Source organism: Helianthus annuus, chromosome 5 (assembly GCF_002127325.2).
Source record: "Helianthus annuus cultivar XRQ/B chromosome 5, HanXRQr2.0-SUNRISE, whole genome shotgun sequence".
Taxonomy (NCBI): domain Eukaryota; kingdom Viridiplantae; phylum Streptophyta; class Magnoliopsida; order Asterales; family Asteraceae; genus Helianthus; species Helianthus annuus.
Genome location: NC_035437.2, coordinates 171,234,419 through 171,257,449, shown reverse-complemented (window position 1 = coordinate 171,257,449; position 23,031 = coordinate 171,234,419). Strand labels below are relative to the sequence as shown.

Genomic DNA, 23,031 nt, shown 5'->3' with positions numbered 1-23,031 from the left:
AGAGATCTTCAAAACTTAAGAATGTTTTTTGTGAGTCAGGCATTCAATTCTTTTTTCGAAAGAAACGTCATACGTAAATGAGTTGTTTTTTAGGGTGTAAGGGATTGTTAATAAAACTAATATTCAGTTTTAATAAGCAATCCCAAACGCCCCACACAGTGGCGGATCTAGGATTCCGACCAAGCGGGAACGTTTTATAAATAAGCGGTAACGAAATCGAAAAAAGGTCAAATTTTTCCAAAATTTACACTAAAAATGTCAAAAATTTTCCGACCAAGCGGTAGCGGAGGCTACCCCTTGATACACTATACATCCGCCCCTGGCACCACACATCATGGAGCGGGTCACAAATGGTCAAAGAAACAGCACTAGCGCAATTAACAGATATTAATATAACGCAAACAAGGTATAGCTCTCCAAAGATGCATTATAAAACCAAATCACAAGTATAATCCTAAAAACCTTTTTTTTACAATTACCCCACTCAATCTTAAGGTGTAACAGGCGCGGGCTCTGTACCCGACACACGTGATGAAGCATCCTCTTTCGATATGGCCACATAGTTGGAAGGTGCAATTGGTCTAGCATTGTCCCTTTTCCCTGACCTAGCTCCATTTTGGTTCATAGACAATCGTCTGTTAGGGGTTCCATTGGCTGCACCACCGTTCACGCGTGGTCCCACCACTTTCTTTGTACTACTAAGCGGTCGAGCCGGGCTTGGTCTTGACCCGAAGATGGCTTCTTGTTCTGTGTTTAGTTGTTCATGGAATTTCTTTTGGTCCTGTAAAGAACAAAATAAAGCCAAACTCAACAACTTATAAAAGTTAATAGTCAATTAGTGGAACCGGTGAAAAAGAAAATAGAGTAAACTGCCATTTTGGTCCCTGTGGTTTGGTCAATTTTGCCACTTTTGTCCAAAACTCAAACTTTTTGCATCTAGGTCCCTGTGGTTTCAGTTTTATTGCTATTTTGGTCCAAAAATGAAATCAGGTCATATTTGTCTTATAAAATCCTGTTATTTTGTCATTTTCCGCAGGGGCAAAATGATCATTTTTTCTTATAAATAAATACCATATTTTATAAGACAAATATGACCTGATTTGCCCCTGAGGAAAATGACAAAATTGCAGGATTTTATAAGACAAGTATGACCTGATTTCATTTTTGGTCTAAAATGGCAATAAAACTGAAACCACAGGGACCCAGATGCAAAAGGTTTGAGTTTTGGACTACAGTGGCAAAAGTAACCAAACCTCAGGGACCAAAATCGCAGTTTACTCAAGAAACTATCACGAGATTTTAGTCATTTACAAACCCTCATCCTCCGTTTCTCTTCTTCTCGGTCTTGCCTAAGTAAAGCATATTCGTCTAGCATAGCAAGAAGTGGAACACCATCATATGCAAAAGTAACTCCATGTTCTTCTTCCCATGCTCGAGTTTTAGCAACCAAAGAATCAACAAGAGCTGCGTAAACATTTTAAAAATTGCGTCATCAATAATGCATTTTAATTTCTATATAACAATCTCAATGATCAATGTCAGATTTCACAGATGAACTAAGTTTTTATATTCGGTTGTCCCATGTTGAGATGGCAAGATGGTTGGGACGTTGGGGTGGGTAACGGATCATTTTCAGTGATATTTGAACGGGTCAGGCTTGGTAAACACTTTTTATCTATTTAATTATGATTAAAGAAGTGTGTGTGTATATAGGGAGAAGATCATGCGAGAACCACCTCTTATTGTGAGAACCGCGAGAACCAATGTGAACACACCAAAAATGCCTAAAAATAGCTAAAAATCACACAAATTTTTTTTTAAATATTTTTATATAAAAATCGCTACTTTTCGAAGCCAAAAAAAAAAAAAAAAAAATTTTTGGCCACTAAAAGTAGCGGTTTGAGCATAAAAAATATTAAAAAAAAAAAATTTTTTAGATTTTTTTAGGTTTTTTGGGGGTTTAGTTTTTAGTATTTTAGCTTTGGGGGGGGGGGGGGGGGGTTAGGTTTTTTTAGCTATTTTAGGTTGTGTTCACATTGGTTCTCAAGGTTCTCACAATAAGGGTGGTTCTCGCATGAGCCCCTCCCTATATATATATATATATATATATATATATATATATATATATATCACAATGATAATCTAATTTTTGGTAAAAAGATATACAAGGTTTTATGCATAGAATTAAGATTTGTCGGCAACTTTCGACCCATTTCGTTTTTAGCTAGTTTTATTTTTTACCGTTTGAGATAAAAACACAACTAAAAGAAATCCGTTAATATGAAAACGAATCAAATACGCAGTCTAGTGATAAGAAACATATGTTTCTTTTATGCCTGGATATATAGATGGAAATAAGTCCTAGAAAAAATGCAATTGCTACAATGAGAAATAACTAAACCACTGGAAATTTGTAGGTAGAAAACTCTAAGAAGGGCAAGCTACCAAATTCCAATTATAAGTGTCAAAAAACTGAAAATATTACGTATTTACCTGGAATTTTGTTGACCAAAATTCTAGCTTTCTCAGCTCGTTTGAGATTCAAGTGTGCACCTCTGCTTGCATTATACCTGTTGTCATCCTGTTATAAAAAAAGACAAAACTTTAATATAGCTAACAAATTAATTCTATGAAAAACATGCAACTTCAAACAAGAGATAAGAGCATTGTGGAAAGTATATGATTTGCTATAGAGTAAAGTACACGGATGGTCCTTGTGGTTTATCAAACTTTTGGATTTAGTCCCTAGCTTTCCAAAAGTACATAGATGGTCCATGTGGTTTGCACTTTGTAACGCATTTAGTCTCCAGTTTTTTTTCGAAAGTACATCAATGGTCCCTGTGGTTTGCACTTTGTAACACATTTAGTCCCTAACTTGGAAATGCTAAAACCGTTAGATTTGTCGGCTGAGGACTAAATGCGTTACAAAGTGAAAACCACAAGGACCATCCGTGTACTTTTGGAAAGTTAGGGACCAAATGCAGAATTTTGATAAACCACAGGGACCATCCCTGTAGGCCTGTACTTTACTCTTTGCTATATAATAGGATAGAATTCTAGCTATCATAACAAGCAAACGTACCCAATATAATCCTACTCAGCGTTTTGGGTCTTATAATTTGTTTTTTTTTTTTTTTTTTTTTTTTGCTTTGGGTTCGGTTTTCTCAATTTTCACACCTATTTTTTAGGGTTGATTAGCTAATTTATATATATATATATATATATATATATATATTTCTTCTCATTTGAACCCTCCACTATATATATATATAGAGTTAAGTTCTTGTGAAAATAAAATTATTGTACGAAACGTACGAAGTGAAAGAAAGTCAAAAAAGTGGCGGTGGCATTTTGGTAATTATCAGCAACTTCAAAATTACTCTACTAGAGTAATTTTGAACTTCTGTAGGGTAATTTTGTAAAAGCCCAAGTAGAGTAATTTTGGTCGTGTAGGGTAATTATCAAAATTGTAGGGTAATTATCAAAATTACACTAACCCCCCCCCCACCCCCCAAAAACCTAAAAAAACCTAACCCCCCCCCCCCACCACCCCCAAAAAACTAAAAAAACCTAACCCCCCCCCCCCACCCCCAAAAACCTAACCCCCCCCCCACCCCCAAAAACCTAACCCCCCCCCCCCCCCCCCCAACCCAAACTAAAAGCTAAAAACTAAACCATAAAGCTAAACCCCATAACTAAATGCTAACAAAATTACTCTACAAGACATTTCCCAAAATTACCCTACAGAAGTCAAAATTACTCTACTAGAGTAATTTGATAATTACCCTACATTTCTCAAAATTACTCTACAGATGCTCAAAATTACCCTATTGATGCTCAAAATTACCCTACAGATGCTCAAAATTACCCTACTAGAGTAATTTTGAAGTTTTTGATAATTACCAGATTGCCACCGCCACTTTTTGCTTTTCCCCAGTACAGTACTTTTGAAATTGCTGATAATTACCATATTGCCACCGTCACTTTTTGACTTTTCTTTCAATTCGTACAGTTCGTACGTTTATTTTATTTTTATTTGATCTTTTACCTATATATATATATATGTGTGTGTGTGTGTGTGTCTCTGTGTGTGTGTGTGTGTATATATATATATATAGAGAGAGAGAGAGAAACTCTTACCCTATTGTAATCATCAAGCCAACTCTCTTCTTCACAGGCTGACATCCATTTTTCAACTTTATCTAAAATATCTTTCCTACTAACTGCCTCTTCTTTTGCTTTAATTATCTGGTTATCCATGTCAGCAAGCAGTTCAGAAGGCTCAACAGTCCCAGAATCAATAAGGGCCAATATTTTTGCCCTAGCAGCCTCTGTGTCGATTTCTATGTGGGCCCGTGCAAATATTTCTTCAAGCTCACCTTGTTTCTTAAAGGCAATCTCTTTCATTCTGCTACCTTTAAGCTTATCTAGCCTTTCGACTTCCAACTCAGCCTACAAAACAAAAACGGGTATACGGGTTGGGTAACAGGTAATACTGGTCTAGGGTCAAAATGGGTATTCGTTGGTGCGGGTTGGGTTGATCCGAAAAACCTTTTGTTCAGATTTCTTTTTGATTATACAAGAAATTGTGCAAAAATATGATTACAAGCTGTATTGTTAAAACACTTTTTAAATTTTCGAATAAGATCATAGTTGTTAATACGAATAGCGGACCATATCGATAGGCTACCTATATGCTGCATAGTGATAGCGACGAAATAGCGCCTGCTTTTTATCTTTAGTGATAAAAGGGTAAAAAAATCTATATTTAACACATCAATTATAAGTGCTAAAAATACACTAAAATGGATCAAATACGTCATCACTAATCATGTAAATAAATAAATAAAATCTGCTATTTATCGCTACAGGGTCTGTAGTGACACTTCACCTATATGCTACGCTATTCGCTATAGCGGGCCCTACGAGTGCTATTGACACCCATGAATAAGATAATTAGAATGTTATATGCACTAAAAAGACATTGGGTGATTGGTTACGAATACGGGTTCAAGTCGAAACATGTAGTTTTTTTTTTTTGCATGTTCAGGTAGATCTAAAACACTTTTGGTAAACACAATATTTTAGGCTTTTATGTTCAAATAACATGTGTTAAAATGTGATTAAATAACTATAGTCCTACAAAAATAATTTTTTTTTCGTAAACTAGTTTTGTTTGGTATATGACTGCACAAAAAAAAAAAAAAAACAAAACATTTTCAACACATGTGACATGTTTTTAGCTAAATTTATGATTTTACCCATGAGGCATAAAACATAATCCAAATCAACCCGTGTATGCGTAAATGAGACGAAATTTCCACATTCACATATTTCTTATGGTGTTCTTTAAAGAACGACTAAATTAGTACAAATAATACCTGTTCAATTAAATCTAGAGCAAGAGCCCCTGGGACAGTTACGTCATCCACCGAAGCCGATATGTTACATGTAACATGATCAAAACAGCTACGCTCTTCTTTAGAAGTATCCATCAAGTTCCAAAGATCAATTAACTGAGTCGCCAACTCTTGGAGCTACAAAAATAAAAAACTAATTAAAAATACATATACAAGATGCTACAAAAGACCTACACATAGTTAAACAAGCTCACCAAGTTACAAATTTTAGGTCATCAGATGAAGGATAAAACTACAATGAATTCTTACCTTCTTTAACCGTTGCTTTTTATCTTCTTCTAAAGCTAAAACGGTCTTCGCAAGGCTAGCTAGTGTGTCATTGCTTATGCTTTTAGACTGCACACCAGTTGCATCGTTTAAGCTTGGATGAACTTCCGTCACGGTACCGTAAAAATCGATTCCAAGTACCGCACATAGATCATGTACGGTGCTAACGTATTCCAAAACCTTATGCAATCTATCACTCTGCCAAATAAAACAATATATCAACATCAGTGTTTTCTTTAACTAACTGGCTGCTAAAAGATTTAGGTCAAATTGTACCTTCTCTTTCTGAAGTTCTTGCAGCTGATCATTAAATTCATCCAGTTTTTTCAATGATAAGTCGGACTCGTCGACTTTTAGGCTTCCGGATTGTTGATTACCACCCGCAATTTCTCCGCGTATTTTTTGAATTTGTGTTTGGACGTTTAGAAACTCTTTTATCCTTTCTTCTTTCTGCTTCCATAATTCTTCCAATGCTGGTGCGATTGCAGCAAGTTGTTCCTTTATGGTTCCGGATGTTTTGTCAGGCTACACAGCAAACTCTTTACTCAATTTACGGATTTAAAAACTAGAAACATGACTCTTAAGAAGTGAAGGTTACGAGTAACGTACGATTCCAACAAATGTCGTCTCTCCAAGGGATGCAGAGAGAGTTGACAGTTCAAGTTTAGCGTCTGCCAGTGTCTGAATGAGGTGGGCCCTTGACTTTGCAGCTTGGTCAACTTTCCTCTTATATACGTCTAAACATTCTTGTTCTAACTGAAGTAGCATCTTATCTCGTTCCTCATCACTTTCACCTACTTCGTCCCAAATTTTCTGAATTAACATGATAAAGTTACTCGATGGTTAGGTTGGGGCCCAGAAAAGTTATTATGTAAATAATGTCAATCACTCCAGTCCAGCTGGGATCGTGTGCGTGAAGAGATGAAATCTCTTAAGTGTGTAATTTGTGAAAAACTACCATTTGGAATCATATTTTACCTGTAACTGATGCAGTAACACACCGCAGTTTGTTTCTCCAATGAGAGGATTTTGGACATCCAACTCTGCCATTTGGTACCAATCCAACCTATCCCGAGTCAAGTGATAACATTCAACATTCATACAATCTAAATAATGCATTGTAAAACAAGGTTTCCAAGGCCGAGTACTCCCCGAGTAGTCGCTACAAGGTAGGCTGCCGAGGCGACTTTCTCTAACTCCGCCTAATTACTCGGAATCGATCAAACGCGGTCAAACTCGGCCAAAATCGGATATAGTAGGTCAATCCGGGCCAAGTTTGACTTAAAAAATAATAAAACATAATTTATATGACTATCATATTAAATAATGGATATCATTTTTCACGTGTTTTGTTATAAATATGACTAAATTTATGTTATTAGACATATATTTAATTTCCGAAAACTAATTTCTTTATAATTTAACATGTCCGAGTACTCCCCGAGTACTCTCCGCCTATGCCGAGTACTCTCAACTCCCTGGTCCACCGACTAGGGAGCGCCTAGCGACTTTTGCAACCATTAACCTATTAACTGTAAATGATTCACATTTGGTTTGTAACTGGTACAGTTAACTTCATCACCGATTGTCGATAACATCAAACTTGAGAAACATACGTGTTCACTTAGACCGATTCCAAACAAAAGAATTGACCCTTATAACACATCACATGGCATTCATTCTAAATTATGCCACGATTCTCTAGTTTCGTAACAATATATGATTCTCTACAAAAGTTAAAAGCCATATAATAATTCTCTTAATACGTATACAAACACAGCGGATACAAAATCATATAAAATCTATAAAGAAACAGCATAAATGCCTACAATACTGTCATAATTCACATACTTCAAGGCTTCAAGCTCATCTAGAATTAGTCACTAAAAATATACCATCAATACATTCACAGTATCACGTTTTTCAAAAATTCCATGGCATCAATTTCGGGTCATATGAACCATAAAAACTAAAAAAATTAAAATCGTTAAAACTTAAAACCCTGCTTTACAAAAATAAAAAATAAAAAATAAATAAATAAATGATTATTATTATACAAAAGAATCAAAAACTTCATTCCCATTCAAAGTCATCTAGACTGCACAAAAAAAAAAAAAAAAAGAACCCTAACTAAACAATCAAAATTTCAAAGAAGTAAAAATAATTAAATAAACATATAATTCTCCTACTTAATCCTCAATAACACACTAATCACAACAAATGCACATAAAATTAAAATAAACAATTACTTTAGAGCTTCTAAACTCACAGATCTCAAACAAACAAACACTGATTTCAAGAACTGATTTCAAGAACTGATTTCAAGAAGGAAGAGTGCAGTGAAAGAAAGTAAGAAATGTGTAGCAAAAACAAGTGCATTTGTGAAATTGATAAGAAGTTCTTACAAATATGATTAGGTTTTGTGGTCACAGATCTGAGCGTTTTGTGTCTGGTTCGATGATTATGTGTTTTCGTGCAGGTGAAGACGAAGAAGAAGAGGGAAAAGAGGGGGATGAGTGTGACGACTGACTGACGATTGTTGTTATTATTATTTTATTATTTGAGAAAAATGCCCGGATAGTCCCTGTGGTTTCGCCTTTTTTCACCTATAGTCCCTGTCTTTCTAAAACTACTTGAATAGTCCCCAAGTTTTCGATTTTTGTTCTCGGATAGTCCCTGGGTCTAACTTCAGTTACTTTTATCAGTTAAGTGGGTGTTGAAATGACCAAAATACCCTTTCCTTAAAAGGCCAAACCATAGGGACTATCCGGGCACCTTCTCTTTATAAAACCCATCCACCCTTCATCTTCAACATTAAGAAACCCTAATACCTACACCCTGCTTCTCTTTAAATCCACTACCAAACACCCCCTGCCTCTTGTTTTCCCTACCGACGAGCACAAGGGAGTCCGACTGGACTCCAGTGACGGGTCTAACTAGTTAATCGGCCGGCAAGACACCCCCAAACACCTCCCCTCGTTGACAAAACGGACCACCACCGTCCGGTGGTGGTGAGCGATGGCTGCGGAACCAGAGAGACAGAGAGGAAGAGAGAGAGAGACCGAGGAGAGGGAGAGAGATGGCGGAGGTTGGTGAGTGGCGGCGGGTCGCGGCGGTTTCATTCAAACTGATTTCATTCAGATCTGATATACAATTCAGATCTGAAACACATCACTGTTTCATTCAAACAATCGAATCTAAGTTGTTTCTACATAATTTTCGAACATAATCAGTGAACTTTGTTTCGGTGAAATCGAATGAGTTTCGATTGATTTTTAACGTGTCTAGGACTGATTTGAATGAGTTTCGGTGATTTCCGAACTGTTTCGGTTTGTTGATTAAGAGTTTCGGACTAATTCGGTTTGTATCGGATCAAATTTGTTCAAGTTTCTGTGTGAATCAGTGTTTTTGATCGAAGTTTTGAGATTTCAAAAATTATAAGACAATTTTAAACTGTTTACATACTTATTGAACAACTATATTTGAACGAACTGATCTGAATCTGAGTTGCTGAAAGAAGCTGGTGTTGATTCGTATTTCGATCTAGTTTCAGATTGTTTCGTTTGAATTTCGGACAAATTCGGTTGATTTAAGACAAATTTTGATGTGTCGTATGTGCTTTTCGAACCGATTTCGATTGATTTTCAGAGAGTTTCAAGTTGATTTGATCTGTTTCGGATCAAATATTGTTAGTTTTGGACTGATTAAAAGATGGTGTTGGTGTCCCGCCTGAACAATGGTAAAAGATGGTGGTGAAAAGACGGCGTCTGAACACCGATAAGGTGTCGGCACCGGAGATGAAACAACTATGGAGAAGATCCAACAGGTGGAGAAGAAGGGTGGGTGTGGGGGATTTTATAAATAAAAATGAAGAAGGTGCCCGGATAGTCCCTATGGTTTGGCCTTTTAAGGAAAGGGTATATTGGTCATTTCAACACCCACTTAACTGAGAAAAGTAACTGAAGTTAGACCCAGGGACTATCCGAGAACAAAAATCGAAAACTTGGGAACTATTCAAGTAGTTTTAGAAAGATAGGGACTATAGGTGAAAAAAGACGAAACCACAGGGACTATCCGGGCATTTTTCTCTTATTATTTTGATATGAATATTATATATTATATGTGCACAGTGCACCCGTGTTTTCTGGATTATTTACGAATATGACATTCTTTACGTATGGGGAAATTACAGTTTTGTCCTTGAATTGTTTTGAGTGTTTGACGATTCAGTCGTTAGACCGTTTGACGACCGTGATTGACGGGGATGAATAATTATGAATATATTTTTTTCTGAACATCAAAAGTTGATTAGAATTATTGATAAAAATAGAGGAGTAATATTTGTCTTTTCATAATCATTATTCAATCCATATGTTTATTTCATATTTTAAGGATCGGATGTAATGCAAAAATTAATGATATTGTTAATTTTTTTCTTAAATTACATGGTTTAGTATGGTAAATACAGATTCCAATGTGAACGTTCTAACAAGTGATTTTTAATAATATCAATTGCGGACCCTTGTCTTTTTCTCAAAAAGTCAAAAGTCTCTACCACCTAGTCAAAGCTAAAATTGCGATCATGTATAAAGTAGATGGTTTGTGGTAACCATTAAATTTGCAATAAAAGTATCACGATATCATTAAAAAATAGCCCTCTTCATGTGAGCCTACAAGTAAATGTGTGTATATTTCTCAATGTTTTAAAAACCGGTAAATACCGGCTGGTTATACTGGTATTACCGTTTTCAGATGTAAATCCGGTACGAAACATCCCGGTAAATAAATGAAACGTCATAAGGTTTGTACCGGCGGTAAAATCCGGTATACCGGTTTGAAACGTAATATCGGTACCGGCCCAGGTTATTTTAGTTTGTGTTGTTACTTATTTTTATTATATATGTTACTTATCTTATCTTACGTAATTTTTATATATTATGATTATTCGTAACTAAAAGTTCTTATTTAATGTTGTATGAAACGAAAATAGTTATCCTCTAGTTGATGACGATGGCGATAATAGTGAATTTCATCTTTTATGAGATCGTGAACTTGATGTATTAAACACTAAAATGGCTTAAACAATCGTACTCTTTCATTTAAAGGAGCCTGTTGGAAAACTGAATGATGTTCGATTATCTTTTGGATAATTTTTTATTATGAATTTACTTATGGATCATCTTTTAATATGTAATGATATTTTTTTTTTGGATTAACTTTTGAGTTATTGTAATTTAGGAAATTATAGAGTTAAGTAGTCAATCCGGTTGAACCGCTAGGTACAACCTGGTTCAACCGGTTGAACCATTTTTTAGCCTATTCCGGTTTGATTTAAAAACCGGTTTTTAAAACATTGATATTTCTCTATTACGTTACCATCTTTAAAATAAGAATCATGTTCGTCTTCTCACTAAAAAGAATTGGCCATTAAACAAAAAAAAAGTTTTGTTTTGCACAAAAATAATAAAGAAAGAAAGATGTTGTTTGTTTAACTCCTTGTATAAATAAACAAATTAAATTATAGTGTAGTAGTTGGATGCGGGGACACAACTAGATTTAGGGGCCAAAGTCCTTTTTACAATAAACATTTTTTTCTTTTTTTAAATTGGATGATATCGTAACATTTTTTTAATTGTAAAGATTCGGCTACATACCTTAAAGTAATATAAATTACATCTTTTGTCCTAATTATACTTCAACTACAAGCATTTTATATACAAAAGACTGGATAACAAAACCTTAATAAAAAAGCTGAAAAATAAACCTATTGAGAAATCAATAATTCGATTTGGGTTCAAATAGTCAATTTGATTTTAGAATCAAACGTGTTACGAGTAAATAAGGTCATATTCATAGTTTCTTAAGAGATAAACTAAAAAGGAATAATGGATTATCTCAACCACAAAAATGACCACTGATGGTCCCACCTTTTAACATATTATCCGTTAACGGTCATTTTCTAACCGAGGTCTAATCCAGTTAGTTTTTTTAGTGAGGTGGCACAAACCTTTGTTATCTGATGAGGTGGTTGCTTAGGTGGCACTCTCATCACCAACTCACCTCCACCTCACCACTACCATCACTACCCACCTCCACCTCCACTGCCATCAGCCGCCACCACCCACCTCCACCGCCATCTGCCGCCACTACCTACTTCCACCACCATCAGCCACCACCACCATGGCGGTGGTGGTGGCGGCGACGACTGATGGTGATAGAGGTGGGTGGTGGTGGCGTCTGATGGAGATGAATGGTGATAACTGGTGGAGGTGGTGGCGGCGGCTAATGGTGGTGGGTGGTGGAGGAGATGGAGGTGGATGGCGTCGGCTGATGGTGGAGGGAGAGGGGGTGATGGAGGTGAGGTAGTGATGAGAGTGCCACATGAGTACCACCTCATCATTTAACAAAGGTTTGTGTCAAGTCAACATCCATATTACAAAAAAAACTAACTGGGTTAGAACCAGTTTGAAAATGTCCGTTGATGAATAATAGGTTAAAATGTAGGACCATCACTTGTTATTTTTATAGTTTAGACCATTGACAACCAATAACAAATAATTGAGATTATTAAAATTTATTATTTCAACTAAAAATGATATTTAACCTTATATTACAATTAAATAAAAAACTATATTTAATCTTAACTAATACAAGAAGAGAAGAAATACAGAAGCATGACGAAAATCGAGTCATCGACAAGTGTAGCTACTAACATTCTTCTTAACGGAGTTTAACCCGAGTTAAACGTAGTCTGTTCTATTTTGCATACCGGAGTTTAACCCGAGTTAAACGTAGTCTGTTCTATTTGCATTGCATGTAGCCAATGCAGTGGGGCATGTAATCCAGATGTACCTCACATGCAATCTGGACTCATTCTTATAATCATCAATCATTGAATGGATAAATAACCTACATGGAGAATGCTATGTAAAAAACCCCATTTACTTAGAAAACTTAAGAAACCTTACTTGTGGCCTATATTAATCCACGTTGCCATAGTCCATTGTTAATCCTTTTTGCTCTCAAGGTTATATCAGTAATTTCCCAACCCAAGTTATTTTCCCAATTTGATCTGACATGATCATTTAATGCCAATCAACTCATGTGTTCAAATCAGCCACCCCATATTTCTTTTACCCTATTTCATTTCATTTTAATTTATATCTTCTTTTAACAGAAAGAGAAAGTGCATATTTCATTTTCTCCTCCAAATTATCATTTCTCCATTAATGGCCATGGAGACAAATCCACCAACCTCCGAGTTAATGTCACCGGTCCATAGTTTCCCCAACAGGTTCATTGACAACGATGAAGAACGAAGTGAAGAACGAAAATCAGATCGATCAATCCCTGATGAAGAACGTGGTTTTGTGATGAAGATGTTAATATATGAAGTCTGATCCACGTGTAAACCCCTTCCAGATCTTGTTCCATTCCTTTTAGATCTCCTTTGTCCACATGTTTCATAATGTTGTTACAAATTTGGATATTTGTGAGTTTTTTTCCACTTTTTTTGTTTATATAAAATATGATTTGTATATGTTGTTTCAGATCTTGATATTTGTGAGTTTTTTTACACTCTTTTAGTTTTATGCAACATATGTTTTCATATATGTTTGATTCTGGGTATTCCGTATGGATTTTTCTGATTTTGTGGAGTTTATGTTAGTTGATAACTTGAGCATGTAGGTATGAACTTTTGAAAGATGATTATAATTTACGGTTCTACTATTTTACACTTAAATATTGAACCAAAAATATTGAATTTAAAATTGATATAGGTATGGACTTTATAAGATGATATTCAACATCTGGCTCCATTTTTTACACTTAAAATATCAAAAATTATTCATAAAACCTGGTTGTTAATAGGTTTTTGTGTAATGGCTGTTTTAGAGATGAAACATGATTTTTTTTGTTAAAATGGTTCTTAAAAGGGGTAAATGTTTATGTAATTTACAGGTTTTTATTTTTGTGTTACAGCACAACACAAATAACACGTGTTATAGCAAACGTTGGTTTCGTCAAACGTGGATCAGATGCTCAAGGATCATGACCATGTTTATGTTACAGCACAACACAACTAACACGTGTTATAGTTTGAACTTCTCGGACATGCATGTGTTACATGTGACATGAAACCCATGTACAACATAACACGTGTTACGTGAGACATGAAAACACATTTTTATAACTTCCATGGCATACGCACACCCACATGTTTACAAACCGTTTCAAGACCGACCCAAACATTAAAGCAAGGGTAGCCGCTGAAAAGCTAAGGCAGCAAAGGTAGCCACTGAAAAGCTAAGGCAGACTGTCAAAGGAATCTCCACAATTTTTCTTAGTGCTATGTATTTTCGTTTACTAGTAATATGTATTTTGAGACTCTTATTGTTTTGTCTAGTACATGATGTTAAAACGGTATGGACTTAACACATTATGGAAGCCTTAACACACGTTATAAAAGAGACTTAACATACGTTATATCAGGTATACTATGTTGTTATTAAGTTACTATTGGAGTTTATGCATCCATTCTAGAAGTTTTAACACATATTAATTACTATTGGAGTTTACTATTGGACTTAACACATTCTGGAAGTCTTAACACACTATTGGAGTTTATGCATCCATTTTGGAAGTCTTAAAACATGTTATAATAGAGGCTTAACACACGTTATATCAGGTTTACTCTGTTGTTATTAAGTTACTATTGGAGTTTATGCATCTATTATGGAAGTCTTAACACATGTTATAATAGATGCTTAACACATGTTATATATTTCAGTCGCTTAATACATGTTACAGTATGTATATACACATCATGGTGTTTTGGAAACCACTAGCTTATACATGACACCATGTTAGGTTAAACCAAGATTATAACAGAGGCTTAACACATTTTATCCTAGGTATACATGACACCATGTTAGGTTAAACCAAGATTATAACAGAGGCTTAACACATTGTAAACCACTAGCTTATACATGAATACATGTCAGGTTACAAAAAGATTATAACAGTGGCTTAACACATGTGATACATTCCAAAATGTGCAAAACAAATGACCCGTTTCATATTATACCGGTACATGTGTTACCATAAATGGCTCGTTTCATATTACACGTTACATACTAACTTGTACATTTATTACTTGTACAAGTTTTACGCTCAGTATCCACATTATCGGATATTTTAAACACCAACAAAAATAAAATAGATATTACTTGTTTTTTTAATTAACAAAAGGTTAATACATGTTATATATCATTCTAACAGGGGCTTAACACATGTTATACATGAACACATGTCAGGTTTACATCATGGTGTTCTGTTACAGCATGAACCACTAACACATATTATAAATGAACGAAGACTTCTTTCCCAAAGGATGTGACTTATTCAATGTCCCCGCATTAACGTCGCCTACATACATCCAGCTTGTCAATTAAATATCTTTTATGGATCTGTTTCTGTAAATCAACACACGTTATATATCATTCTAACAGGTGCTTAACACATGTTACAGGTCTGTCTCTGTAAATCAAGCAACCCAACAAAAAAAAATATTGTTAAGATCAAAAGCCCCAAACAAGCAACCAAACCAACAAAAAAAACCCGTTCAAAATCTCATCCTAAAGTTTTGGATTCATTTAAAATACATTAACATTAACCATTACTAGAACACACATTAACTTCTTCTACATCCATCCAGCTTCTCAATTGAATATCTTTATGAGTTTGTTTCTGTAAATCAACACACGTTATATAACATTATAACAGGGGGGCTTAACACGTGTTATGGGCCTGAGTCTGTGAATCAAGTAACCAAACCAAAAAAAACACTTACTGTTCAGATCAAAAACCCAAACAAGCAACTCAAACCAACAAAAAAACAGCTACTGTTAAGATCAAAAGCCCCTAACAAGCAACTAAACCAACAAAAAAACCCGTTCAAAATCTCATCCTAAATTTTTTGATTTATTAACATTAACCATGGATACCCCATTAACCAATACTAAAACACTTTCAGCACACAAAAACATATTAACAACCATTTCAACAAAAAATCAAGTGTGAAATGATATTTCAAGAACACTTACCGGATCTATACCCGTCCGATAAACACGAAGAAGATCTTCAAACCTTCTTCTCACACACACACTCGTGCGTGTGTCTTTGTGATAAAGATTGTTGTTTCTCTATCTAAAACATCAACTTTCTCTCTCTCTAAAAACATTCATCTTGTCACCGCTCTTCTCACACACACACTCGTGCGTGTGTCTTTGTGATTTTTTCAGACCACATGACGCTGAAATTATCTTCAAATGGAGATCACCATTGAAGGATCACCATTGAAGACCATGAAGCTTTCTTCTTTTCAATGATGAAGAAAGAGGAGAGAGATAATAGTTAATTGAAAGATTTGACTAGAAGAAAGAGGAGAGAGATTATGACACAAGTGGCTTTTTGTTTTCCAATGTGTATGTTGACTTCCGAAAATGCCCTTCGATGGTACTAAATGGCAGTACTTTTTATTTCTTTTTAATTTTATTCATACCAAAATAATCATAGCCATTGATCAAGTTTAGTGTAAGCTAATCAATGGTTCACAGAGGGTTTCCATAGTTTTCTTAAAAAGATAGGGTTTCTTATATAACCAATCCCTAACCTACATCACATCCATACAAATGTACAATGATAACTCAATTGTTTTCAAATAATATTTTTTAGTTGTCTAGACAAATTACGTCATATATTTTTTAACTTCAATTCTAAACTAGTTTATTACTACTACTTTCAGTTTAAAAACTACTAAAAATAACAGCATATTTTGAGGAAAACCCATGAAATGGATTCAGAAAAATGGATCATTGACTACGGCTATCTACTTAAAAACAAGACTTACGGGCTATTTGACAACTTCTGAATGGTTAAGTGCTGAACCACTAAGAGGTAAGTCTGAATCATTAAGAGCCAGTATAATGCTTAACCGTTCAGAGACAAATGTTTGACCAATTCAGATTAAAGGTCTTAACCATTCAGATTCAGTATAATGCTTAACCATTCAAAGGCAAATGTCTGAACCATTCAGATATCTGCTCACGAAACAAACAGTCTAAACCATTAAGTGTTAAACCAGTAAGATGTCTAAACCATTAAGAGCCCCATTTGTGGATGATTGCATGTATTTGTTAACGTGCTCTTGTGTAAATGTTCTAAAACAAAATGTATGCTACTTATATACTTGCATGGACGGATCCGTTCTATTGCCCGAGGCCCAAATTTTCAAAGGGTCTGAAATGTTTTTATAAGCTTTAATATATATATTAAATTACATATTTGGTATATGCATCCATTTATTATGCAAAAAAAGTGTTGGTGGTGTATCGAAAAAAACCATTACAAGATGATGTGGAAGTCTCAAGTTCAAGTCTTGGCTCCACTAGTAAGGTTTTATTTGTTTTAAATTTATTTACCCTTAACCACAATTTTGGGTTTAATTCTTTTTGTCGTCCGGTGCCTAAATTTTTTTTTTGAGTTCTCGGGGACGGCTCTGGTGACAACCAGTCAACTACACACGCGAAGTGTGTAGCCTGCATGTGGTTATTTCCATATAAATCTCGTTTAATATATAAAACTGAAGATTACATATAAAAATCCTAATTCATTAATCCCGGTTAATCGCTAGTCCATACCTCACCAGCCGACTAGCGATTTTTACAACACTGATTTTAAGTATAAGTCAACAAGCATCAGCATGTTTCTAGTGGTCCTTCAGTGATCCAAATTTGTCATTTAAAAAAAAAATGATACGATTGTGAAGGGATACCAACTCATAAATTTGCGGTCACATTTTTAACCTTTAGTGTTGGAACCTAAAGTTTTGGGGGATGGAGGTAAAGGTGCGGAGTGAATTTGAGTGATTTGTTCAATTTTCCCTAAAATTTCAAATTGAGGAAGAGAATGGGACACCAGACGGGAATGCTCTTATTAAATTTTGTCACTGTGTCTCTATAATTCAAATATAAAGTGTTTAAAGATAATATTTCAATGTGTAATATAAACATGAAGTGTTTATATTTACTCTAATATACCACGAACAAGCTTTCACTCAAACAGGTGTAGCCGAACGGCGAACAACTAGAATAATCGTTAACTTTTTCTTCAACTTTATAGTATTTTAAAATTTAAAATCTATCAGGGGCTCGAATTATTTTACATGTCATTTGAAAACGTATAACAATTCGTGTATTACACGAATAGGGTAAAAAAAAGTAAGTTTTACATAACCTAAAGAGAAAACCCATGGCAAGATTTTTGTTGAAGATATCGGCTCACATCAACCAAACATAAACAATTTGGAGACTAAAACGTTTCATATTCTTTATATTGTTAAACTCAACTCGACAAATAAAACTGAATACATAACCCTGTATTTATACTAAACTCATTCTAATCCTAATCAAACTGAAACTTTATTTAATATAAACCTATCTAATAAACAAATAATTCAAACTAATTTTATCTCCAACTATAACTTATATTATCTTCAACCTGTAAAAATGGTATGAAACTAACAGTGAATCAAGAACACAAAGAAATAGCGACAAAAGGTGACAAAACTTTTATTGTTACCCAAACCAAGGAAAAACCCCCAGAAACCCTAGATCTCACAAATGGTGAGATCTTAAACAATACAACGAAGAAGACGATCAACTGATGTAAATCAGTTGATCTATACAGTTCAAACAATACAAAAAATAGATCTCACAAGAGATCAAACAACTACAAAACACCACAGATCACAACTTATCTGAATGAAAACGCTAATCGCCTGATGGAAGAGAGAGACAGCAGCTTCGAGATTGTAACAACTACGCAACTGTTGAAGCCTTTTATATTGAAAATATCTCTATTTTCAATATCAACCTTCTGATTTACACATGTACAGTTTATCCCCTTAGATATTGCATCTCAGCCCTTCAAGTATTATAAACTGCACTTATTCCACAAAAACTAGTTATAAAACTGTTACAACAATTTATGCTATATAACAACTTTATAACAACCAAGATAATATATGTTGCAACATGAATTAACACGTGCTTATTAATTTAACATGCCCCCATAATTCATGTGGCGAACATGTCATAAAGACCCAAATTTTCACAAAGAATTTGATGTTGATTTGCATTCAAACCCTTTGTGAATATATCAGCTACCTGTACATCTGTACTGACCTTTTCAGGCTCAACAATACCTGCAACAATTTTCTCTCTTAAAAAGTGTAAATCTAATTCAAAATGCTTAGTTCTCTCATGAAATACAGGATTTTCAGAGATTGAAATTGCAGATTTACTATCACAGTACAATTTAACAGGCAACTTACAAGAAATTTTTAACTCACTTAAGACATTGATAATCCACATAACTTCGCAGGTAGCTGAGCACATAGCTCGGTACTCAGCTTCCGCAGTCGATCTTGAGACAACATTTTGTTTCTTGCTTTTCCAAGAAACAAGTGTTTCTCCCGAAAAAAATACCATATCCAGTAACTGATCTTCTGGTCTTAAGGCACTTAGCCCAATCAGAGTCCACAAAACCAGTTATAACCATATTTTCAGACCTTTTAAAATTAACTCCTTTTCCAGGAGATAATTTCAAATATCTCAATAATCTTAAAGCTATATCAAGATGAACTTGAGTAGGACTATGCATGTATTGACTTAAAAACTGGACAGCATAACTGATATCAGGTCTAGTTAAAGACAAGTAAATCAGTTTTCCTACTAGTCTTTGAAAACCATTAATATTTTGTAAAATTTTTTGATCGTTTTTACATTTACTTGTAACCAAAAAGCTTTGCTCAATTGGTGTTGCAACAGGTTTGCAACCCAAATAACCAAACTCATTTAGCAATTCAAGACAATACTTCCGTTGAGATAAACAAATATAACCATCACCATATAACACTTCAATTCCTAGAAAATATCTAAGCAAACCAAGATCTTTAATATGAAAACTTTCTCTTAATCTTTGTTTAACATTTTCTATTTCAGATTTGTTATTTCCAGTAATGACAATATCATCAACATATACAAGTAAAACAACAAACACATTTTGTTTTGACAATACAAACAATGAATAATCACAAATGCTTTGTACAAAACCCATAGCAGTTAACACAGAAGTTAACTTTTCATTCCATTGTCTTGGAGCTTGTTTAAGCCCATATAAAGATTTTACTAGTTTACATACTTTTTTATCACCTTTTGAACAATAGCCTTGTGGCTGTGTCATAAAAACATCTTCAGACAAAGTACCATATAAAAAAGCATTGTTAACATCCATTTGATATAAAGGCCAGTTATTATTAACAGCCAGCTTTAACACTATTCTAACAGTAGTCATTTTGACTACCGGTGAAAAAGTTTCACCAAAATCAAGCCCCTCTCTTTGGTTAAACCCTTTGGCCACCAATCTAGCTTTATACCTTTCAACTTCCCCATTAGCCTTATACTTTACCTTATAGACCCATTTACAGCCTATTGGCTTTCTATCTTTAGGAAGATCAACTAAAACCCAAGTATTGTTTCTATACAAGGCTTCCATTTCACTATTCATAGCATCAATCCACTTATCATTTTTAGCAGCTTCATTATAACAAGTAGGTTCAACTATTTTATTCAATGAAGCAACAAAACACATGTTTTCATAAGACAAGTTTGCATAATTCACAACTTTTTCAACTCCATATTTAACTTTACCCTCAACAACAAAATCACCAAATTTTCTAGGTAAAACAATCTTTCTAGAAGATTTTCTAACACTAGTATTACCCTCAGATTGGTTGGTCTCAACATTTGACCCTATAGTGTCCTCTGCCCTCTCATTTGAATCCTGTCCGCTACTGCCCTCCTGTTCAGTTTGCAGAGTCAACTCAGCATCTGAAACAGGGGCTGATGTAGAGGGAAACAGTGGTTGCTGATCATCACTAATAGGATCTTGAGCACCATTTGTACCCTCTTCATCATCGGGTATGTTAGAAACTTCAGATACAATATTATCAAAAAAATTAACATGATTCAGCTGTCTATCTACAGTGAGTTCTTGATTAATTTTAAAAGGATATACATTTTCATAGAACTTAACATCTCTTGAAAAAAATATTTTTTTATTATCCAAACTCCACAATTTATACCCTTTTTTAAAACTTGAATAACCAAGAAAAACACACTTTTCAGCATTAAATGAAAATTTGTCTGAATCATGTAATATAGTACTAAAACACAAGCATCCAAAGTTTCTAAGATGAGATAATGAGGGTTTAAAACTAAACATCATTTCAAAATGACTTCTACCATTTAACACAGATGATGGAAACCTGTTAATAAGATACACAGCAGTTAAAACACAATCAGACCAAAACCTTAAAGGTAGTCCACCCTGAAACATCAAGGCTCTAGCAGTATTTAACAAATGTCTATGTTTTCTTTCCACCACTCCATTCTGTTGTGGTGTATAGGAACAAGTTGTTTGATGCAAGATACCTTTAGTTTCAAAAAAACTATTCGTTTGACTGTTTACAAACTCTGTTCCATTATCACTTCGAATGATTTTAATTTTCTTTTTAAACTGAGTTAACACAAGTTCATAAAATATCTTTAAGTTTTCAAAAACTTCAGTTTTACTAGTTAAGAAATAACACCAGACTGCTCTAGAAAAATCATCAACAATAGTTAAAAATATTTATAACCATCATAGCTGGTTATTTTATAAGGACCCCACACATCTAAATGTATCAGGTCTCCTGCAGCCTTTGCCTTGTGTTCACTTAAAGGAAAAGGAACCCTAACTTGTTTAGCTCTATGACAAATATCACATGGACCATGTTCACTTGAATGAATTTTAAGACTTTGTTTTAACACTGCTAAAACCTGATCAGAATGATGTCCTAACCTGCTATGCCAAGTAAAAGACTGAACAGAACTATTGAAACAGGCATTAAACAAATTACCAGAATTGCCTACAAAATACAGACCACAATTTTGACTACCACTCATCAGGATTTTCTTTGAACTGGAATCCTGTAGAAAACAACTTGTTTCATTAAACACAACATTCACATGATTATCTTTTGACAACCTATGCACAGATAACAAATTTACACTATATTCTGGCACATAGAAAACATCTTTTAATATTAACTCATTTGTTAATTTTAAATCACCAATTTTTAAGACCTTAACATTAGTGCCATTTGGATGACTAACAGTTATATTAAACTCTGAAACATCAACACTATTTATTAAATCTTTGTCTGTTTTAACCATATGTTGACTAGCCCCTGAATCTACAATCCATCCATTCATATTAAAAACAACCGAGCTAGAACAACTAACAAAGTTTGGAACATTAACACACTCACCTCCTACATTCTGATTCTGACTATCTGAACCACTTTTTTCTCCAACTAAACTCAACAGTTTTGCAATCTGTTCAGAGGTGAAAGGAAAACCAGAACTTCCCACAGATGAAGCAACATTATTAACAGTGTTACTTTTATTACCACTAGACATATTAGATCTTCTAGACTGATTACTATTATTACTTCTCTTTTTAAAACCAGGTGGATAACCTATAATCTCAAAACGTCTATCCACTGTATGCCCTAACATATTACAATGTGTGCACTTTAGATTTGAATTAGATCCTTTATTAAACCTTTTCTTTTGATCAAAAGATTGATTTGTTTTAGACACAAAAGCAACATTCTGAGTTTTTGACCCAGTACTAGACATTCTATGTGACTCTTCTCTAGACACTACAGAGAAAGCCACTTTAATAGAGGGTAATGGTTCTCTTGTTAACAGATTTGTTCTAACTGACTGATAAACATCATCCAGTCCCATTAAAAACTGCATTAATTTTATTAAAGTTGAAAAGTCATTAAAATCTTTTGCAGCCTGACAAGAACATGTAGGAAGATGCAACATAGCATCAAATTGTTTCCACATAGTTGTAAGTTTATTATAGTATTCAGCAACTGAAGTACCATTTTGTGAAACACTATTAATCTTTTTATACAAATCATATACAATTGAACCATCAACCCTATAAAATGACTCTTTAAGATCAGTCCAAACTTCTGAAGCAAGTTTAGAGAATACTTGTCCTAAAAACAATTCTTCAGATATAGAGTTTAATAACCAAGTAAGAACCACAGAATTACACCTGTCCCACTGACTTGCTAACATGGTATGAAACTAACAGTGAATCAAGAACACAAAGAAATAGCGACAAAAGGTGACAAAACTTTTATTGTTACCCAAACCAA

General features: G+C 34.4%; 1 protein-coding gene across 1 annotated transcript; it reads right to left on the bottom strand.

The window, feature by feature from the left end:
* Window positions 1–356: 356 nt before the first annotated feature.
* LOC110942104 (65-kDa microtubule-associated protein 1) lies at window positions 357–8,239 on the bottom strand. The gene is made up of 10 exons (XM_022183821.2): window positions 8,093–8,239; window positions 6,666–6,753; window positions 6,297–6,500; window positions 5,964–6,212; window positions 5,670–5,885; window positions 5,382–5,537; window positions 4,141–4,452; window positions 2,494–2,581; window positions 1,316–1,464; window positions 357–781 (listed from the first exon to the last, which is right to left on the bottom strand). The coding sequence occupies exons 2-10, from the start codon at window positions 6,735–6,737 to the stop codon at window positions 491–493; spliced, it is 1,737 nt and encodes a 578-aa protein (XP_022039513.1). The 5' UTR covers window positions 6,738–6,753; window positions 8,093–8,239; the 3' UTR covers window positions 357–490.
* Window positions 8,240–23,031: the final 14,792 nt, after the last annotated feature.